At 47.8% G+C, this 15,792-nt stretch overlaps 2 protein-coding genes across 14 annotated transcripts in view; both read right to left on the bottom strand.

Moving 5' to 3' along the window:
- Positions 1–1,362: 1,362 nt before the first annotated feature.
- On the bottom strand, positions 1,363–14,771 carry Ttll2 (tubulin tyrosine ligase-like family, member 2). Of its 6 annotated transcripts, XM_011246172.3 has the most exons (4): positions 10,536–10,852; positions 9,794–9,896; positions 3,358–3,457; positions 1,363–3,187 (listed from the first exon to the last, which is right to left on the bottom strand). In XM_011246172.3, the coding sequence occupies exons 3-4, from the start codon at positions 3,430–3,432 to the stop codon at positions 1,640–1,642; spliced, it is 1,623 nt and encodes a 540-aa protein (XP_011244474.1). In that variant the 5' UTR covers positions 3,433–3,457; positions 9,794–9,896; positions 10,536–10,852; the 3' UTR covers positions 1,363–1,639. The 6 variants fall into 6 exon arrangements, 5 of the variants coding, with proteins under 5 accessions (XP_011244474.1, XP_011244476.1, XP_011244477.1 ...); XM_011246174.3 differs by lacking the exons at positions 9,794–9,896; positions 10,536–10,852 and adding an exon at positions 14,684–14,771; XM_011246175.3 differs by lacking the exon at positions 9,794–9,896.
- Unc93a2 (unc-93 homolog A2) overlaps positions 14,382–15,792 on the bottom strand; it is a 33,677-nt gene continuing 32,266 nt past the window's right edge. For 7 of the 8 annotated variants that reach the window (XM_006523242.3, XM_011246179.3, XM_030249993.1 and 4 more), the window contains exon 10: positions 14,382–14,793. In XM_006523242.3, the coding sequence (XP_006523305.1) occupies positions 14,528–14,793 (266 nt within the window). In that variant the 3' untranslated portion in view covers positions 14,382–14,527. The remainder of the gene's footprint in view (positions 14,794–15,792) is intronic. The other variant, NM_001142539.1, reaches the window with a different exon arrangement.

Consider the following 15,792-nt stretch of genomic DNA (forward strand, 5'->3'; position numbering starts at 1 on the left):
CTACCCTGTTCTAGAGTGTGCTCATCACCCCAAAAGGAATACCTCCTCCCTTCCCTTAGTCCCCACCCCACTCACTGCTCCCCCCACCCCACCACACCCCCAGCCCTGGGAACTCACCTTCTGCGTGATGGTTAATGTTGTATCGACTCCGCAGAATCTAGGAGACAAATCTCTGAGTGCATCTGCATGAGTTCCTAGACTGGGTTTATCGATGTGGGAAGACCCTACCTAAACTGGGAGGTGCTACTCCCTGGCCTGGAGTCTTAGACAGGATGAAAAGGAGGAAGAGAGCTGAGTACCAAGCCCCTTGTTTCTCACTGCTCCCTGGCTGTGAACACAGTGTGACCAGTGGCCTGCTGCCTTCCCAAAACCAACTGTACCCTTGGACAGTGGACCCCAATAAACCCTTCACTAAGTTGTTTTTATCAGGTGCTCTGTCCCAGTAACAAGATGGGTGATAACTTGCTTCTTGGCGAACTGTGCACTCAGCCTCGTCACTGGCTGCCACACTTAATGGTGTTCTAAGGATGTCTGGGATCTGTAGCCTTTTCATCTGCCAGGACCATAACTTGCCTAAGTGTGAGAGGCTCTGTCATCAGGTGCTGGATGGGGGCAGGCGACAGGTGCAGCCAGGAGGAACACTTCTCAATATGTATGGCTAATGATCCACCCTCCAGGTAGCTATCTCCAGGAGATCTGATTTAGGACCCAGAATCTCTAAACAATTGGCTTTCTATAATCCACTGCACTCTAAATGGCTTTATGCTGATGACATGTGTGTGTGTGTGTGTGTGTGTGTGTGTGTGTGTGTGTGTGTGTCTGTGTGTCTGTGTGTGTCTGTGTGAGTACACACACTCACACATGTCAGTGGAAGCTAGAAATCAACCTCAAGTGTTATTCGTCCCAAACCAACCACCGTGTTTTCTGAGACTGACTGGAGCTCACTGATTCAGCTATGCTGGCTGAGCAGGGAGCCCCAGGTATCTGCCTGAGCACCTTCCCAGTGTGGGGATCCCAATCCTGTGCCAGCATAGCTGGCTCCTTGTTTGAGTGCAGGCGGGGGTGGGGGGAGATTAGGTGTGAGTCCTCATGTGTCATGGCAAATACTTCACCAACTAGGCCATCTCCTCAGCTCCCCCAAAATCATTTTGACCAACAATGGCAGTGGTGGTGCACGCCTTTAATCCTAGCACTTGGGAGGCAGAGGCAGGTGGATTTCTGAGTTCGAGGCCAGGCTGGTCTACAGAGTGAGTTCCAGGATAGCCAGGGCTACACAGAGAAACCCTGTCTTGGAAAACCAAATAAATAATAAATAAATGAATAAATAAATAATTCCTGGCAGTTTAGTACTATTTTACCTAAGAAATCCCTTTAAGATGTTATATTTTTTGTTTTTGTTCTTTTTCCCCCCTTACGTTATAAGGAACACACTGTTTGATTGTGGTAATGGGTAGCATTCGAGACAGTAGCAGTGTGACCGGTGTCTGACCATCCACCCTGTGCCTCTGCACCCAGTAACAATGTGTGTGCTAAAGGTGCGGGTCAGGGCCTTGGCCCTATGGCTTCCCCTGGCTACAGAAATCTTTACTTTTCAAAAATTCACCTCACTTCTTCATTTTAGCTTTTATCACTTAAAGAGTTATTTATTCATTAGCTTCTGGAGCTCTTGAATGATTCTTTTGACATTTAACCCATTCCTGGAGGCTCTGAAAGTAGCCTTGTTGAACGGGAAGATGAGGACAAAGTTGCCGGCGTGGTCGTTTGGTGTGCTTCCAGCTTCCGGGAGGTCGCCCGCAGGCCCCTTCATCTTGTGAGGCTGTGACTGAGACGCATACGGGAAGACCATCTTGCGAGGCAAGTGCCAAGCCTTGTGCCTTGGCTTGCTTTTGGCTGCCTCTTTTGTCAGAAGTCTGTCCCGCCTGCTCATCATTTCTCTCAACTGGGAGGTTCGAGTGTGCTTGGGACAGATGTTCTGGACAGCTGGGTCGCTTTTACTGCCCGTCGTAAACTCTATGAGAGATGCATAGGAAGAGGAATTGGGGGTCGCACAAAACTCATGGTGATGGCTCCTGGCAAGGGAGACCACGGAGTTTCCTGGAGAAGTTCTCCCACACTTTTTCTCCTCACTTCTGAGGCCGTTTAAGTATAATAGCTCAATAACATCATGGACAAGGCTTCTCTTGACCGACTCATCCGTGGAACAGTCCAAGGTCAAAGCAGGGTTGTAGTTGACTTCCAAAAGCCACGGTTTCAGGTTATCATCAATAAGGATGTCAAATCCAAAAAGCTCGAAGCAGTTGTAGGTGACGGGGACTGAGGGAGCCATGGCCAGGACTGTGAGAATCACCATGTGGCTGATCTTCTGCCTCAGTAACAGGTCATCCACATCCCAGTTGCGGAGGTAAGAGAAGAACCTGCTGAGGGTCCACTTGCAGCCTTGACCCACCACCTCTTTGATCTTCTGATACGAGGCCCCCAATTTGTTGATGCTGCTGTTGGTCAAATGGGAATAATAGTCTTCCAAATTCCTGAGATCAAACTTCTCCGTGGCAAACCGCACTAACCCTTCCTGGTACATGTAAATGGTCAAAGGCTTAAAGCCAGTGATGCAGACATAGATGCGGAGGTCGCATTTGTACCTACCCACGAGTAAGGGGTTACAGATGTACTTCTGTACTACATACGTGCCCTTGAACATGAGGTCTCGGATGTCACTGAAAATGATTATCCCCCTCCCTCGAGACAGCTCTGCTGGCTTGCAGATCCAGTAGCTTGGCTTGGTACCCAAATCCTGCTTTTCCTTGAAGTACTTGGCCACAAACTTGGTGTAGTCAGTGGGCATGATGAATGTCAGGGGTGTGAACTCATAGAGAGACTCACCATAGCGACTTCTCATGCGCGCCAGGTGTTTGGCCAGGCAGTCCTTCCTGGTGAGATTGGTCATCCCTGGGTGATGGTTGAGCCTCTGCCAGGGTTTGACATTGACATATTCCGCCCTCCGGAAGGAGGACGACCTCCAGTACAGATTCCAGTCCTCCACATCCTGACGTTGCTCATCAAACTTGTCCCACCCACGCTCCAGGAGGACACTCTGTACGAGCCCAGGGGTGCTCTCATCCACTCGGAACACCAGTGGCTTCAAGGGGGCCCCTTGGGGTTCATCTTCTGTCTTCAAAGGCTTGCTTTCCTAAACATTGATCATCCAGACAGGAAGGATGAGACAACAGAGCTTCCAATGAGAGGTGACATGGTTCCCTCTCTCCCTCCCCCAAGCTTCGGCTTCTGTGCGCCAGAGCCCTCCCTGCCACCTCTGCCGACAAACCCACCTCCGCCTAGGCCTGACATTTGTCTGCTTACCTGTACAGAATGTCCCTCTAGTGGCAGTCCAAAAATCTCTGCAGTCACATCACCCAAACTCTGCAGACCATCCATTGTAGTCCTGCCTCTGGGATCAGCACTGTATTGGAAAGAATAAGGGTAATTAGTGAAAACAAAAAATATTAACTTTTTAATACATAAGCAAATTTAAACACATCTTTTGAAAAAGATTGAGAGGTTGGAGAGATGGGTCACTGGGTAAAGTACTTGTCACACAAGCATGAGTTTGGACCCCTGACACCCACATAAAAGGCCAAACACTGGTAGAGCTTGCTGGCCAGTCAACTTAGCTTGCTGAGTTAGTTCCAGGTGTGCAAGAGACCGTGTCTCAAATGATAGGGTAGGATGTGAAAGAAGAAGACATCTAATATCAGCCTCTTGTCTCCACTCACACGAGGGCATGCACACCTGCATAGCCTGTGTGCATACAGGCTAACACCCACTCGACTCACACACAAGAGTGAATGCCGTGCAATTCCTGAGTTTCCTCAACCATGTGTTTCCAAATGTGAGAGCCACTGTCACATACAGCTTGCAGCTGTGATTCTGGGCATACTGGGCTAGGACTGACTCAACCAAATGACACATGTTCATTGCTACAACCTTGGTCAAGGGGCTGAATAAGAGACCTGCATTTATAGTGTATTTTCAAACTGAGCTTAATGATATCAATAAGCGTTTCAAGTTGTGTGTGTGTGTATGTAGTATATTTGTTTATGTATGTGTGGTGTGTGTATGTATGCATGTATTATATATGGTGTGTATGTCTATGTTTGTGTTGTGTGCACTATGTGTATGGGGGGTCTCTGTATGTGATGTGTATGGTGTATGTGATCTGTGTGTCACTGTGTATGTGGTGTGTATGTGTGTCTGTGATGTATGTCTATGTGCATATGTTGTGTATGGTATGTGTGGAGTATGTATATATGGTGTGTGTGTATGTGTGTGTATGTGTGTATGTGTGTATGTGTGTATGTATGTATGTATGTATGTATGTATGTATATGTAGTATGTGTGTCTGTGTTGTGTGCACTATGTATGTGGGGAGGGGTTTCTGTGTGTGATGTGTATGGTGTATGTGATCTGTGTGTCTCTGTGTATGTCGTATGTGTGTGGTATGTATGTCGATGTATGTGTATGTGGTATGCATGTCTTTGTGTATGTGATGTATGTCTGTGGGTATGTGTGTACGTGGTGTGTGTCTAAGTGACGTGTGGTTGTTTGTGTAAGTGTTAGGTGTGGTGTGGTGTGATATGTGACTGTGTTGTAAATTGTTTGTGCAGGTACTGAGGGGCCACAGTCAGTTACTTTTACATTAAAAGTGCTTTTCTTTGGCAGAGGTGTGGCTCCAGGGTCGAACATTTCCTTAGAATGGGAAAGCTCTTGCTTTGGCACCACCATCTCACCACGCTATCGTCTACCTGTAAGAACTACTCATGTCTCCTAAGCTTACTTGGTCATAAGTACTGTGGCGCCTGTGAGGATTTCATAAACAGCATGGGCAGGAAAATGGATTCATAAAGACCAATGGCCATCTCCAGTGTCTCCCCACTCTTGTGCAGAACGCTTTTGAGGCTGAAAAAGAAGACAGTGATCTGCTGTGGCTATGCCTCCCCTGGAGGGGTGGTGGCCAGACTGCCTAGCTAGGCTGTATACATTTGCACATTAATGTTCCCGTCTCCCACAGAAGCAAGACTCTCAGCTGCTCATAAGTTAATGAGCAGTCCAAAACATTCATGTTCTCATACAGGGGCTGTTGTGAAGTCCATGATGTAAAGGGCCATAGCATAGGCTATGATATGTGGCTGTAGCACAGACTATACTATAGACCATACAGTGGGTCATGGCTATGTTGCAGTCATTGGATTGCCCCTTGATATTGTCCAGACCAGGGGTTCCACCGTGGAGCACAAGAGCTGGTAACAGAAGCCTCCAACCTTTCAGAAAGAGATCCATTCACTCAGATGAACCATGGGACCTGATGAAAAGGGCCCACCAGTAGAGCAGGTGTGCACCTCTCTCTGATGGGAACGGCTCACTCTTGGTGTGTATCCTCCTAGTAGTGGAAATTTGCTTTGTTTTTATCAGCTTCCCAGGAAGCTGAGCAAGGGGTTTGCCCAGTTTTGATTGCTGCCAATGTCTCAAAGTGCCATCATGATCCTATCAGTCAGAGCCAGGGCCTGGCAACAAGAGCAATCTGGTCTGGCCCAACACATCCCCACATGCGGGGAAAATCGGGGACACTGTGTGATAACATCTTACACCCTCTGCCGTGGGAAAACCACCCTTTAATTTGATTTTATTCTCTGTGGGACGAGCTCTAGTTCAGCAGCACAGCTCCAGAGGTCATGCCCATCTTCACCGACCCCCTCAACCAGAGTAGAGAAAGAAACACACTAAGTCTCCTGACCCAATTCCCCAGACAGGCTGGGCAGTCTGCTGGGTTCCACTGGAGGCCATGCAGGTGGCACTGCGGGGCAAGTATAGCTTAGTGCTGCAGGTCCCCTCCAGTGGAAAGGTTGCAGATTGTCCCTCCAGGTGTTCTGGGTATCTCTGCATGGTCCCTCTCTGTCCTCTCCAGATCCAGAGGCTTAGGAAAGGCCCTTGGGCCCACATGAGGTAAGTCTGTTTGTTCCTGTATCAGGCACCCTGCACATGATAGAGTAAATGGGGGGCCAGCAAGCCAAAGAATGAGGAGGGAAGGACATAGGTGTTATAGTCCTCTGTGTGTATGTGCATGTGTGTGTACATGTGAGTGCATGTGTATGTGAGTGATGTGTGTGCATATGTGTGCTTGTGAGTGCATGTGTGTGCATGTGAGTATGTGCATATATATGTGCTTGTGTATATGCATGTGTGTGCATATGAGTGTATGCACATATATGTACATGTGTATATGCATATGTGTGTACATGTCTGTGTGTGCATGAGTACATGTGTGTGTGCAAGTGTGTATGCATGTGTGCCTGCATGTGTGTGGAGACCTGAGGTTGGTGCCATATCTCCCTCCATTGCTCTCTCTCTTAGATACTAAGGCTGGCTCTCTTACTGAGGCTGGCTCTTTCACTAAGCCCAGAACTTAGCTTTAGCTAGTCTGATTGGCCAGCTTGCTCTGGGGTCTCTCTGGCTCCCCTCCAATGCATTAGATTTACAGGTGGCCTCCCACATCATGCTTTTACATGGGCTCTGGATACAAACTCTGATCCTGGTGCTTCTGTGACAGGCACTTGACTCACTGAGTCGTATCCCCAGCCCCTGCACATTTTCCCATATCAAACATGAGTAGATACTCTGGGGACCAGACATCTGTGAGACTCTCACCCACTGCTCATTTCTGCTCCCAGCATCTCCTTACCTAGGTCAGAGGCCAGGAGTCTGGCACCAAAGCGAACCCCTAAACCCAAAGCTCAGAAGAAAATTTTGTTCCAAGACAAAGAGGTATCACAGATGCTAACATTTACAAAGAGCACACCCCAGACCTTCACCTCACTCTTAAGTCATTAAGTATGTGGGGGTGGCAATATCTGTGTATGTATGTCTCAGTGTGTGGAAGGATGTGGGTAAAAGTGGATATGTGGATGTGGATGTGGGTGGATATGAGGTGGGTAGGTGGGGTTGAGGTGTGTGCATGTGTGTGGAGGGGAGATTTGGGGATGGGGTAAATTTGTGTGTGCGTGTGTGTGTGTGTGTGTGTGTGTGTGTGTGTGTGTGATGTGTGGAGATGGCCTGAGTAGGGATGGGAGTTGGTGTGTATGTGGGTGGTTGTGGGGGTGTGAAGTCTGATATGTATTTGTGTGTTGGGGGTGGAATATGGGAGAGCCCTCCGGAGATGGTGTACATATGTGAGTGTATAGATGTGAGTGCTGGTAGGTGCGTAACATGTAGTAGTTTATTTAGACTTCTAGCCTATAACCCACAAGATGGGAAAATTGGCAAGATGATGTTACAGACAGAATTGTAATGAAAACCACAAATACGCTAAAAGTCATGCATGCTGGGGCACTTGGATGCAGAGGCAGAGGGTCCTGCAAGAGGCCCAACGGCTTCAGCTTATATCATGTGGCACTGATATAAATACGAGATTAAACTGAATGCATCTTACTCAGACTGAAAAACCATGCTATGCTATGATGAGCGTGTGACCTGCAAATTTGTCATCACAGAGACAACAGGACATGGTTAACTAACCGTTCCCACCATGTCTTGGGGAAGAAAGAGTCATTTTGGCCCCTTCATCTTGTACCTTAGCTTCGATGGGCATCAGCAGAACTCCTGGGGCAACAGCTTTACTCTGAACAGTCATTGTTTACATTTGAAGCACCCCTCACAGGCTCTCCCCAATTTGAAGTGCTATTTTGAAGACCACGGAGCCTTTAGTGTGGCAATGAAAGCCACGCCCACCGGAGTAGTGGTCTTGACATCTTGCCTAGGGCTCACACTTCCACCACCCCGCCTTCCAGCCACTATGCCTTCCCTTCGTGGTGGACTGGAATCCCTCCCAAAGCGTGAGCTACAGTAAATCCTCCCCTCTTAAGGCGATTCTGTCAAGTGTGTTGGTCACAGGAACACCACTCAGCATTCTTTGCAAACTTAGAAATTCATTTGGAGTCACAGTTTCCAGCTTGGTTGGCAACTCCACTAACTCCAACTGTAGTTTTCTCACTAGGACAGCAAACTACCAAAGCTGACCACAAAAGGCAGGGTGTCATGATTCCCAGCAGGCATTTCTAGAAGATTCCTCTTGGGGCAGCCCCTTAGGAGGTCTAACAGGTGTGCGACTACAGGAGTTTTGGCCTCTTTGTTACCAGCACACACTGCTAAGAGCTCACTTGGCATCAAAACTTCATATGCGGGCATCCCCAGAGGCCAAGGCCAGACTACCACAGAAAAACTGCCTAAGGGAACCTGGCTATCTGCCTAGATAAGATACAGGAAGACAAGGAACTGGGAGTCACCATGGTGTTTCACTGGGGAATGTCTCTACCAGGAATCCTCGCTTGAAGACCCACCTCAAAGCAGCACAAAGTCAACCCAGATCTTGGGGATTAACCAGGATAGTCACGTGTTACTGCCTTCAGGAGCAGCAATGCAGGTGCATTCCACTGTGTGCTTGGGGTCCTGGTACCATGGAATGCCAGCCGTGGGATATTAGCAAGCTCTGAGCTCTCATGTCAAAGAAAATACCAAATAACACGTAACTGCACGGTAATGAGAGCCAGTAAAGGCACCGGAACCCTCAAGTGGGCCGCCAACAGACAGACACGTTTTAAAATATGCAGAGCTTGCTTGCTGCTCACCCTCAAGCACACTAATGTCATCGGAACAGAAACATCACCTAATGAAAACCAACCCCCAATTCTGTAGAAACCATAGGGAGGCTTCGTTTCCAGAACTCTGTTAAAGTGATAGGTTTTGTGATCTCTGAGTCCAGTTCAGCCCTGCGTATAAGCTCTCCAGCCTCAGGTAAAGAGAAGGGGTCCCTCTTTCCCACACTTTGATGTAATCCTGGGCAGATGGGGTCCCACGAGAAAAGACTAAGTGCAAAGGCCTACACACCCAGAAGCCAGAGACTGCCACAGTAGCCACAGGTTCTCAGCCACTTGTCCTGTCCCAACAGGCTCTCAAGTCAGAACTAGGAGTCTCTTTGCTTGTGTTTTATCTCCTTGACACAGTCTCTGCTTAAATGACAGGCCGTACTAGGTGCCTCTCCACCTGGCCACAATCAAGCCCAAGTGCAAGTCCATGTAACCAAATCCTATGAACTTCAGTCATGTAGGGACTGAGAGGGAAAGTCAGATATTTGGTTGTCAAACAGAGGTGCCCTTTTAGGGGACCATGTTACCAGATCTACAAAAGCAGTTTCCACCGCTGCAGACAGTGAGTTTCCCTGGGGGAATGCTGGAATCCAGCAAGTGCAAAACTGGAAACAGAAAGCCACACTTCATTTTGCTTTCCTTTTTTTTTTTTTTTTTTTTTTGAGACAAGGTCTCTACATAGCTTTGTCTGTCCTGGAACACATTATGTAGACCAGGCTGGCCTCATACTCAACAGAGATCATCCTGCCTCCTGAATGCTGGTACTAAAGGCCTGTCCCTTGCTACCTAAAAGTTAATTTGTATTCAGTGTTTTGTTTTTTGGTTTTTTTTTAAATTGAATTAGCTACCTTTTCTGGGCTCTCAGCATTTACCCATATGGCATGTGCCTCTTGCTGGTGCGTAGTTCCTCACCTTCTGGTTAGTGCCTTTACCCCGTGTCTACTGCGGGGGTCTGCTGCTCTGAAAACCCCAGGAACACATGACTACCTCACACAGCTTAGCTCGGCCAGCCTTAACTCTAAGCACCAGCCTTTTAGCCATCGGAAAGGTTCACCTCTCTAAGTCAGGGACACACAGCAGTGGCAGGCCTCCACACTTACTTTTTCAGTCCTGTAACAAACACTCGGAAGACACCGTTGAAAGGAGGGAAAGTTCGCGTTAGCTTCCAGTGTATGATGTCTCCATCCCAGGTCGGATGGATCCCTTGGTTTAAAAGCGAGACAGGATATCATAGCAGGCTCTGTGTGAGGCAAAGCTGCTTGTCCCATTGTGGCCAGAAAGCATAAGGAAACAGATAAGAAAAGGCCAGGGCCAGCTGTGCCTTTCAAAGGTTGACCCCATCGACCAGCTTCCTCCAACTAGGCTCAGCCCTCCTGAGTCTCCATTTCCCAATATTTTATTTAAGTGTCAAATCCACCCCGGATGGAAGGAAACATTGATTAGGTCAATGCTAGGCCCCCCTTTTACTCAAAGGTTCCCCCTATTCCCTATCAGGATTCATGGTACTTCCTGTGTTCCTGGAACAGTGAGATGCCCCAGCAGGTCATCTTGCTCAGTCACACACTCAACTCAGTAGACTCTCCTCTACCCATGAGATGCCAGGTAGAGAGAGAGGAGTGCCCTTCCATTACCACCTTTACCACAGACACGAATGCTAATACCATTTTCTCTGTACGATCAGCACCCGGCACATAGGGTATCCTAGAAATGCATCTTTTGGGTTGAAGTATGTTGTAGGTACACACTTGGGTTGTAGGTACACAGCTTGGGTGGCTAGGACTAGCTCTGTTGCTAAGCCCCTTGAAGCAGGTCCTGTGGTAGGCCAGGCCAGTATGTACTCACTGAATAGCCTGTGCCCTCTTCAGAAGGTGCTGGACTCTACATGTCACTTCTGCAGATCTGTCCCCAGCCTAATGTATAGGAATGGCCTCTCTTTGGGTCAGAGATGCCAAGAGTGGGTGTTGTCCCCTGTGCAGCTAAGTGGATACGGCAGGATGACAGAAATGCTTGTTGCTTAGCAATGCACAGCCCGCTGTCCTCACAAAGGGAGGGACTTCCCTACCTCAGAGAAGACTGGCAGTCAGTACCCTAGCAAGTGAGTGCCCAGGGGGCGGGGCGGGAGGGGGGGCTGTGTTGCTTGTGCCTTGGGGACTTGACTTCATGTACTGTGTGTTACAGTGCATGGGGACTCTGAGGCCTACCAGATTCCTGTGGAGATGAGACCTCACTTTCTGGAAAGCAGATGAGTTTTTCAAATCTTTACTATTTTGCCATCTCCAGAGATAATAAGGCGTTCTTACTGCTTCCGGTGTCCACAGCAGGGACCTGAGCCCTGCCTGTACAGTGAATCTCGGTTGGAGCCAGAGGACTCATCTATTTGTTTCTGAGCCAGAGACCCTTTTGATCAGCCCCCTGCATCACCAGCATCACTGACTGGTGATTAACCATTGACATGCTGCAAGTACAAGAAGTCTCACTCTGCCAGGCAAACAAAACAACCCAACCCAAGCTGTGCTTCTGGGCCAGCAAGCCAAGGCTGTTGGTATGCAATCCACAGACATTTTGCTTTCTTGGTTAATTTATTCACTACCTTCCAGATCTAGGTGTTGGTATATTTTGTTTTTTTTTAAAAATAAATATAATTAAGTTTATGTTCTTTATGAGCATAAACTGGAGGCTGGGTTTGACATGTATTCTATTTGGATAGTGTATCCAACTCAGAGAGATATCAGAGAATGGCCATTTCTGGGCCTGGGTTAGCTATTTTAGTTACTTGGCAATCCTAAATTTAACCGTTTTTAATTTTCCCTCCATTTGAGAGGAATAAGCTTCCAGGATTTGTGTCACTTTGTGTTTGAACATCCACACTAAGGGAGAGGGGTCACCCAGGGTATCAGCCATTGCCAAGAACACTTGAACACAGACATCCACACCTTCTGAGCCCAGTTTCACACATCCTAGGCTGCCCGGCTGGGAGCCAACTCTCTTCAGGTTCCCACTGGGTTTCATTATGGCTTGGTTCTCTTCTAGGCTGCATGCCCACAGGATCTCATGGGACGGTTTGAGAGAATGTGGTATTCCGGTAACAGCCATACTGAGGCTGGGCTTTGTGGTACTGAGCAGCCCCAGAGAAACGTTGGCTTGTTCCATGGTCCAGGGTCACCTCAGCCTCTGCTAACAATCCTGGTGTGCCCACCATCGAGGCCCGAATCCACCCCTAATGTCCACTTCTGAACATACATCACCAATGCACCCCACACCAGATCCCCAAGGCCTCCCTCCCTACTATCTCCCCAAGGAGAAGAGCTGCTTGGACAAGTTCCAGAAAATCTCGCTGTGTTCATGCCTCATTCCAGCATGACAGATAGCAAATGCCTATGTGCAATCCGTCATGTCTGTGATGGGAACAACCAACATGTCCTCTCTCCTGTGAATCCCAGCCTCATTATTGATAATATGCATGCAAGAGTTTACATGTCACATGCCCAGTACCATAATGTAAGACATTCTCCAGTAAGGAGGTGACCAGTCTTTGCTAGGTCACCCTTCTGGAGTTTTCTTGGCTCCCCTTCTCTACACCATCACATCCTGCAGACTCTATATAGAGAGTGCACTCCAAACCTGAACACTTCTTACTTTAACCCTCAGGGCAAGTGCTGCCCTCATTAATGCCTTCCTAACCTTTCTTCTCCTGCTCTAGTGCTGACCCAGACATCTTGTCTTCCCTGTCTCGTTGCTAGTGTCAGTGGCTGACTACTGACTCATTGCACTGTGTAAAAAATTTCTCCACAGTGGAAGCACATGGTCTTACCGCATTGTCTTGCCACTGCCTTGCTGGCTGGAGCTAAGACAGTGCTAACTAAACACCTGTCAAGTGAAGAGACGAAGCCCTCATAATTTGTTCATGTGGTACGGGTCTGTGTGACACATGAGCCTGTTTTCCATTCTCAGCATGAAGGATGGACTAGGAGAAAACAGGCTTACACCTCAGAGGAGCCACTGTCTGTGAAGCTGGGCCATTGAAGTCAGCCAGTGTGGGGCAGAGTGGGAATGATAGAGAGGGGGAAGAAAACCAGGGAGAGACATGAGAGGTCCCAGGTAGGAAGGCCTTCCAAAGCAGGACCAGCAGGCATCCGGTTCCCATCAGCCAAGTGTGAGTGAGATCCACACTGTCAATACCTCCAGACTTGCCTCTCCTAAGGACTCCATGCCATCCTCAGAATGTCATTCAGGATACAGGGATTTGCATGCATGAAACACCTTAGGCCACAGGTACACTTCTGCATAATACAGGCAGATATTTCCAGCTCCTGTGTCCTATTTTAAATCTCCCCACCTCTGTCAATGACCCCTCAGGGCACTGGTTGGAGAGAAGAAAAACTCACTGGAAGAAGATAGAATTGTTCTCCAGGGAGTACTGTGCTCCGTGTAGGAAGACCAAGGTATGCGGAGTAGCCACCATCTCCAACAAAAGACTTAGAGAAAAAAGCATGGGTGGAAAAACTGGCAGCTGTGCCATTGATAGAGCTATTCAAGATGAAGCAAAATGAAGGCACCACTGTGGTCATGACTATAGAGTGGGCATGTGGCATGTAACACACATGCCATGTCTGACTCCACCGTGACCATAGTGTGAGCAGCTGGCAGGTACGATGTGTGAGGTGTGTTTGACTTTGACCAGAGTGAGAACTGTGTTTCCAGCATCCCATCTAGAAACCCTCCAACGGCCTCTAACACGTATAGTCTCCAACATGGCAAGTATGCATGCACAAGTGTACATGTATGTGTTGTGTATATGTGCTGTATGATTTATGATCTGCATGAGCTTTTAGAAAACATATTTGGGCAAGACGTAGATCCATAAAACAATTTCACTGTTTATTTAGAAAATCCCCCGGGAACTTTTAAGAGGCGCAAAACTGCCCAGTGTCTTTGTTCAGGTGACTTCTTGTACCCGTTTGTAAAATTTGTGATATTAGGTGTTCACCCATTTGTACAATTATGGTGTTTATATTTTATAATATGATGGTTCTTCCAACTATTAAGCACAACAAAAAGCTAAGGTAAACATATTCTGGAAATTTTTGAGATTGCATTCATATCTACCATTAAATTAGTAGATACTTCCATGTGTAGTGGGGTGTGTGTGTGTGTGTGTGTGTGTGTGTGTGTGTGTGTGTGTCTGTCTGTCTGTCTGTCTGTGTAGGAGGTAGACATTATGTGTCCTTGGTTGCTACTAACCTTAGTTCTTGGGACCAAGATCTCGGGACTGAACCCGGAGCTCATGGTCCTGGCCCTCCTGGCTACTAGCCAATGGCTCCACGGATCTTTCTGCCTCTGCCTCTGCCTCTGCCTCCCCAGTACAGGAATTATACATGCACATTACCTTTCCCTGATTTAAAAAAAAACAAAACAACAAAACAAAACAAAACAGAAAACAACAAAAAAACATGGGTTGAGGGTTCAAACTGGGGTCCTCGTGCTCAGCCTAGAAAGTGCTTTAATGACAGAGCCACTTCCTCCACCCCAGTACCTAGCTACGGCTTCCTTTTGGTAGTGTTGTGGGCTGATCGTGTGGCCTTGTGTTTGCTAAGGATGCACAATAGCACTGGACTATAATGACAGCCCTTTGCGTATCCTTTTGATCTCCATGAGTAGAAAACTAGAAATTTGTTAAATTGAGGAAAATACAGGAAAAAAAAACTATAGATGATCTTTAGAATGTCCACATATTGACGAAACAGTTGTGGAGGGTCGAGTCTATCGCCTGAGCGCTGCTACGTGGACCGCCTCTGCTGACCCAGGCTGGGTTCTCAGCCATCACTTGTCCACATTTACATTTTTGTTTTCATTTCTTCCTCTTCTGCCTGGTTTTTCTTTTCTGCACCAAGGACCTTGGAAGCAGCCTTGACTTCCAGGTACTCAACTGTCCCGTAACCAACCATGGCCAGACTCAAGACACCCAAGAGGATGTAGAGCTTGGTACTCACACACAGAAATGAGCTGTAGCCAAAGGCAATGACAAACCCTATGGCTTCTCCAAGGCGGTAGTTGGCAAAAGCAGGTTCTTTGTTCTCCTCAAACAGGACACCGAAAAGAGCTGTGGAGGAGAGACCAGAATGAAGTGTTGTGCAAGACCTCAGACAGGGCTGGAGAGATGGCTCTGTGGGTTAAGTGTTCGTGGGTAAGCAGGAGAGCCTGAGTTCAGACTCCCAGTATTCACAGAAAAGGCCAGGTGCTGGCCTGCAACCCCAGTGCTGGGACAGAAGGGAGGTCTTCCAGGGTGTGCTCACCAGCTGACCCAGCTGGGTCAGAGAGAATCTGTCTCAAAAAATAAGACGAAGAATGACTAAGACAATGTTGACTTCTGACGTTCACACACATGCATATACATGTGCATACATGCGCATATGCATCCAGTTACCGTACAGATATCACAAGAACACAAACACATATATGCACACCACCCATAGACACACAGACATACACAAAGACCTCAAACATGGTCCATTAGTGTCCTGAACACAGGCTTTGTCTCTGCCAGTTTTCTTGAAAATATCTGGATGTTTTTCTTACTAAAAAATAGTAAAAGCACAGAAGTATGCTGACAAGTCAGATGATACCTGGCAGTGGGCAGCATGGGAGGAGATACATGAAAGTCCCAGAGCACTAGATACTGCAGGGAGCTGTTCAGTCCTCTAACGATGAAGAAAAGAGCAAAGAGTTGAGTGTGTGCTGTTGTGGAGTTTGTGACCCCCAGGAAAGACCGTAGACTCAATCCAATTATCACCAACGATTTACTGTTTAGCTGCTAGCAGAAAGAACAACCACTGGGCCAAATTTGAGATTCCCACGAGAAGGGGGTTGAGGGAAAGACGTTTAAAGGGGAAAACCATGAGAAGACCTTCAGTATCTACTCAAGCAAGCAACAGTTGATCTGTTTTGCCAAGTGGTTAAGGCGTCACTGTGCAAGGTGGAGTGCAGCTCCTCCCCAGCACCCAGGACGAAACAGAAGTCAGCTATACTCATGGGACCTACATTTGTCCTCTCAGGGTGTGCCACCAAAACTTGGGTAGTAGTATTCCAGTGGGCGACGCCC

This window comes from Mus musculus, chromosome 17 (assembly GCF_000001635.26).
Source record: "Mus musculus strain C57BL/6J chromosome 17, GRCm38.p6 C57BL/6J".
In the NCBI taxonomy this organism is placed as follows: domain Eukaryota; kingdom Metazoa; phylum Chordata; class Mammalia; order Rodentia; family Muridae; genus Mus; species Mus musculus.

Bases quoted from the DNA above. Each gene is read 5' to 3' on its own strand.
- Ttll2 (XM_011246171.3), bottom strand. The intron at 3,188-3,357 runs GTAAGCAGACAA...ATCAATGTTTAG, and splicing joins TAGAGGGACATTCTGTACAG to GAAAGCAAGCCTTTGAAGAC.